Raw genomic sequence first — 5974 nt, 5'->3', positions numbered from 1 at the left:
AAACCATGCTCAGCACGAAGAGCACCACCAGAAGAGCACCACCAGCTTCCCCTCCCTCCCACTCCTGCACGAGGGGGGGGGTAAAATGCAAGATTCGGCTCGGCCCCGAAGACTCACCTTGCAGAGGAAGCTGATGTTGAAACCGAAGGCCCCGGCGTTCATGGAACCCGCGTTCATGTAGTTGCCCACTAAGAGGATGATGGCGAGGAGGTTGGAGAAACTCTCGCTCTTGCGGACTTCCTCGCAGGCAGCTGTCACGGCGACGATCTCCGGCTTGATGTTTTCCACCTGTTCACTAAACTGGAGCTTGAAGAGGATGGCATTGAGGCGGGACCTCAGGCGGGGGACGGAACTAATCTGAGAAGGGAAGGGGACAGAACTCACGGTCACACACAGGAAAGGCGGGGCGGGGCGGGGCGGGGGAGGACAGCCGGGAGGAACCAAGGCAGTCTGAAGAGGAGGGAAAGAAGAGAGATGCCGTTTACCAGGGATGGCGGCCTCCGGAAGACCCAGACTGTGGAAGACGGATGCTGTTGGACACAGACAGCAGCAGAATACTGAAAGGAAACTCCACCTTTTGGCACACACCCCTCATCGCTCCCAACAAACATCACTAGATGACTTGGAAGGTGCCCACCAAAGCCACAGTCCTCTTCGTTCTGCTTTCCCCTTCCAGAAAAAAGGGGGCAAGCAGAACTAACTCTACGGAAACAGCCCCCCTAGAAAGCAGATACAGCATCTGCCTTTCTCCATCACGTGTCTGTAGCATCCTACTCTGTCTGTAGCATCCTACCCTGTTTCAGCACCTGTCCAATGAATCTGAAGCAGAGGGACGGACACTGCCGGATGCTTGCTTCACAGGCAGAAAGAGGGACTGAAAAATGCTTGGCTTGACTTTAAAGGACTGGCTCCATCAGATGAGCATTAGCTCCAAATCCAGTCCCTGACTTCCTGGGACCCAAAGGGTAGTCAGCCCCAGAAACAGAAAAGTGGAAGGTCATAGCGTGTAACAAAGACGTCATACCTGAATGAACACACATCGAGCCGCCTTATACTGAATCAGACCATCGGTCCATCAAAGTCAGTATTGTCTATTCAGACTGATAGCGGCTCTCCAGGCTGAGAACTTTCACGTCATTTAATACCAGATCCTGTAACTGGAGATGCCAGGATTTGAACCTGGAACCAAGGCTATTTTTGGGCAGGAACGCACAGGAACGGAGTTCCGGCTGGCTCCCGAGTTGGCCACGCCCAGCAGGAACTCATTAGCATAATAGGCCACACCCAACAGAAGAAACTCATTAGGATTGGCTACGTTAGGGGTGTGTGGCCTAACATGCAAAGGAGTTCCTGCTACAAGAAAAGCCCTGGGTTTTGACAACAAACAGGGTAAACAGAATAAGAAGCAAAAGGTGGGTGTGGCTGGATGACTACACTTCTGGTAACATGGGGGTGCGGCCTAATATGCTAATGAGTGGTGCAATCAGGGTGTGGCCTAATATGCTAATGAGTCCCTGCTGTTGGGTGTGGTCTATTATGCTAATGAGTTCCTGCTGGACTTTTTCTACAAAAAGAGCCCTGCCTGGAACCTTCTGCATGCCAAGCAGATGGCTCTACCACTGAGCCACGGCCCCTTCCCTGCAAGGGGGGCTCAACGAAAGCCATTTCTCTGAGCGCCCCTGGAAGCCCTGAGCACTTGGCCGAATCAGCTGCTTGCCTGTGGCCAGGACTTCCATTCACTCTCACACAGCGGTAATGCATATAACCTTCATGGACTCTCCTGAGGAAGCAGGTCAGCTGCTTTATCTTTTGGAAGGCTTCTGAAAAAGGATTTTAAATCTTGCTGGTTTAGAGTGTATCTAAGACAACTGATGGAATTCCTTAATGCCTGCAGAGCTTAATGGTTTTATTGTGTTTTGCCCAAAGGAGGTGGGTGTGACTCAAAGCCAGCATCATTTGAGAAAGCATGACCAGAAGTATCACGGTGAGGAATTTCCCCCTCTCTTCTTAAACCAGGGGTCCCCAACCATTTTGAGGCCGTGGGCACCTTTGGAATTTTGCCACAGCATGGTGGGTGAAGCCACGAAATGGCTGCGGCAGTTTACCTTCAGTCACGCTGTGAAGATTCTTGTGCTGTGGTGGCAGCTGTCGCCAAAGTAAAGTTTCTAAAAACCTGCACAGCCAATCAAGTCTCAACCAGTGCTCCCTCTAAGCTGAGCTAGTGTGAGCTAGCTCACAGTTTTTTAGCCTCCAGCTCACCCATTTTTGTCTTAGGAAGGATGGCTCCGGAGCAAACTAATTTATGCAGTAGCCAAATCGATTGCTCACAACATCAATGCCAGTAGCTCACAAAATAGAATTTTTGCTCACAAGACTCCACAGCTTAGAGGGAGCGTTGGTCTCAACTGGGAGCCAGTGCAGGTGGCAGAGCAACTGATGTACACGGGCTCTTAATGGTGTCCCAGTGAAGACCCGCGCTGCCGCATTATGGACCAGATGAAGTTTCCTGGTCAGTCTCAAGGGTAGCCCTGCATAGAGCGAGTTACAGTAATCCAACCTGGAGGTGACTGTTGCATGGATCACTGTGACTAAGACACGGGGCGAAAGGTAGGGAGCCAGTTGCTTGGCCTGCCTAAGATGGGAAAAAGCTGACCTAGCAACGCTTGTGATTTGGACCACTATCAACAAGGAGGCATCCAAGATCACGCCCGAGCTCTTCATTGTTGGTGCTGGTGCTAGTAACGCCCCGACAAGAGCTGGGAGTTGGATCCCCAATCCCATCATCCTACAGCTCGGGCACAGGACCTCTGTCATTGATGGGTTTAGCTTCAGTCGATTCTGCTTTAACCAACCAGCCACAGAGTCCAAACCCACAGCTAAAACATTTGGGGTGGCATCCGGCTGGCCATCCAACAGAAACTCACTGAGACTCCTTGCTGAGCAACAAGCAACCCAGAGAAATGAAGTTAGCCATAACACCTGTAAAAAAGAAATAAACTCCCTTAAACAGCAGTTAGGACTCCAAAAATCCCTAATAGCCTCAGTCCAACTTGAAACAGCCCTCGATTTCCTGGAAATAGCTTCCTTTGAGCCCCCCCCCCCCCCAAGACGAGTCACTGGACTTATATAATTATGTCCCACCTATGGTAACTAATACTGGTGGCTCACATGTAAGGGGGGGGGGTGTTAGCCGGCGAACGGAAGGTCCAGCTCGGAAGCCTGGGGGGGGGGGGGCCCTCTTCGGCATTAAAAAGCCTGTGAGGGGCCAATCCGGCCAGGTGGTGGCAGTGCAGCACTACGACTCAAAGCAGTCCTGGAAGAACTGAGGTCATCCAGCCAAGCTGAAAGTGAATGCCGTCCGGAACACGCCTGAAGCTTACAGCTGAACAAAATCCCCGTTGGCTGCAAAAGTGTGCAATTTAAAGAATTATATGTTGTCCTCCCTTACCCTATGAATCATTGTTAGTCCCGTGTGAAAACTTGAGTAACTGTAAATCGCTCAGAGCCAGCAGGTCTGCAGGATGAGCGATCAATAAATCAAAAAGTATTATTATTATTATTATTATTTGATGACCCTAATTTCAAAAATACACTTTCCGCTGGCCTTAATGGCCAAACTAAGGTCACTCTAGGTCCCATACAGCCCATCGACACCAGAAAATGAGACAAGTCGCCAACCTCTTCCAGGAAACCAAAGCCCTGAAGATCCCCCCAAGAGCTAGCCGCAAACAACCCCCAATTCCAGGTGATCAGAGCCAATACAAGTGGTTACCTATGCCAATAACGGGCCTCATTCACAGTATAGGAATGAGAAAGGAAACTGACCTTCTCAACCCCATGCCACCTGGAACCGAGATCGAACCAGTCCCGGAGACCACAATATTAAAACAGGCAGGGACTCCTGTTTGAATCAAAACCCCAAACCTCCCCAATAACACCCCCCTTGACAGGCAGCCAGTGCCTCTGAACAGTCACGAAACCACCAGACCCACCGGGAAAGACTAAGAAAGACCGGATGCAGCTTAAGGAGTCAGGGGCAAACATGGACCTACATGACAAGCAGCCTCTGCACGTTCTCCTCGCGGCCCTCTCAGATGTAATAAAAACCCTTCCCGCCACCTCTCAGGAGTCACAGACCATGTCCACCATCGCAGAGACACACGACTCCCGCAGCATTTCCCTGGACACGGGAAATCTACTATAGGCAGGGCTATTTTTGGGCAGGAACGCACAGGACTCCTCCACTTGCACCTGCTGATGTGACCTTGGGTCAGTCGCAAGCTCTGGCACAGCTGTTCCTGAAAGAGCAGTTTGTGTCAAGAGCTCTCTCAGCCCCACCCACCTCACAGGGTGTCTGTTGTGGGGAGGGGAAGGGAAAGGAGATTGTCAGCCGCTCTGAGACTCCAAGTGAAGGGCGGGGTATAAATCCAATCTCTTCTTCTTCTTCTTCTAACATGCAAAAAGCCCTGGGTTTTGACAACAAAGAAGGTAAAGAGAATAAGAATAGTTGGGTGCAGCTGGATGACCACACTTCTGGTAACATGGGTGTGTGGCCTAATATGCGAATGAGCTGTGCTGTCAGGGTATGGCCTAATATGCTAATGAGTTCCTGCTGTTGGGTGTGGCCTATTATGCTAATAAGTTCTTGCTGGGCTTTTTCTACAAAAAAAGTCCTGACTATAGGTATTGCCCGGAGGCAGCACCCCTTCCCCAAGGAGTTATAGCTAAACTAACCCCTGACAATTGCAGGAGGTTGACAGTAAAGGCAGATGTCGGGTCCTCCGGAAATAAGAAATCTGCCACCCTCCTGGCAAACACAGGAGCCTCACCTCAATCTAATCTCTCAGAAACACCCTCCTCCCACAGCAGCAGGACTTGCAGGGAATGGCAGCAGTTCCCCCAAAGCTACTGCTGGGGAAATTTTGCCCCTTAAGGGAAAAAATAAGGGAACTCACAGACCTTAATAAGAAAAAAGATTCAGACATTGAGCAGCTAACTAGGAAAAATCAGGAACTTCAACAAAAATCAGAAGCCAGTATTAGAGAAAAGGAGGAATTCCAGAATGAACTTGTTAAGGTAAATGCTCAGTTAGAGGAGAACAGAAGTAAAAACTGACAGTTTTGCTTCACAATGGCAGCATGTATTGGAGTTCCAGAAAAAGAGAATCTAGAATTAAAATGTTCTAACAATATACAGCAGAACAGCTAACCAAGCTATGATTACCCCCCAACTCCCCCTCTTTTCCATGAAAACAAGAAAACAGACTCAGGGAGAAACCTAGCCTCTGAGCATGTACGAAGTTCCCAAGATATTCCCTTTAGCAGGGAAAAACTTACTACAGACATCCCTGCAAAGCCCACCCTTTGCAAAATAGAAATTTTTTTTGTAAAGCTGTTCCTAGCTTTCCTCCTAGTGAGTTTGCAAGCCAGAATCCTGCAGAGCTCCAGGGGAATGTAAATTCAGGATTGGTAAATGATGCCACCTTGCCACCAACCCCCCAAGGCAACTTTAATACCACACAGCTAACAATAATTGGCAAATCTGAAATCTTAAACTTGAGTGAAAGCATAGAGCCTCCAGCTTCAGGGGCAGTGACAAGTGATGTAGTACTACTGCATGGGAAGTCCCAGGCAGACTCTCTCCCTCCAGCCACCTTTGAGAGAAACGCAGCCCAATGTAAGCAATACTTGAGAGAATGGAAACATAAGCCTCCTGACATTCCCTCCCCATGTTCTTTCCCCTGTAAAGGCAGAATGGCCATCATTTCCCCCCTTTTGTGAAACTTGCATAATCAAATAACTGTAGCAGCACAAGATAAGATAGAAGGGTGCTGGTAATTTTTTGCCCTTTGCAAACTGTTCATCCTCCCTTTTTTGTTTAGGCTAATTTCCCTTCTCAACCCTAGAGAGAATTTTTTTTTTTTAGATATGACCCCTACCATAAAGGAACTGGGGGGGGGGGGGCACAGGGGAAA

General features: G+C 49.3%; 1 protein-coding gene across 1 annotated transcript in view; it reads right to left on the bottom strand.

The window, feature by feature from the left end:
* Positions 1-5974, bottom strand: part of DIAPH1 (diaphanous related formin 1) — a 139692-nt gene that overhangs the window by 33770 nt on the left and 99948 nt on the right. The window contains exon 21 of the mRNA XM_015411130.1: positions 87-357. Coding sequence (XP_015266616.1) covers positions 87-357 — 271 coding nt within the window. The remainder of the gene's footprint in view (positions 1-86; positions 358-5974) is intronic.

This window comes from Gekko japonicus, unplaced genomic scaffold, assembly GCF_001447785.1.
Source record: "Gekko japonicus isolate JY-2015 unplaced genomic scaffold, Gekko_japonicus_V1.1 scaffold834, whole genome shotgun sequence".
Classification (NCBI taxonomy): domain Eukaryota; kingdom Metazoa; phylum Chordata; class Lepidosauria; order Squamata; family Gekkonidae; genus Gekko; species Gekko japonicus.
The sequence above is the reverse complement of the archived record's forward strand: the minus strand, read 5'-3'. Positions and strand labels throughout refer to the sequence as shown.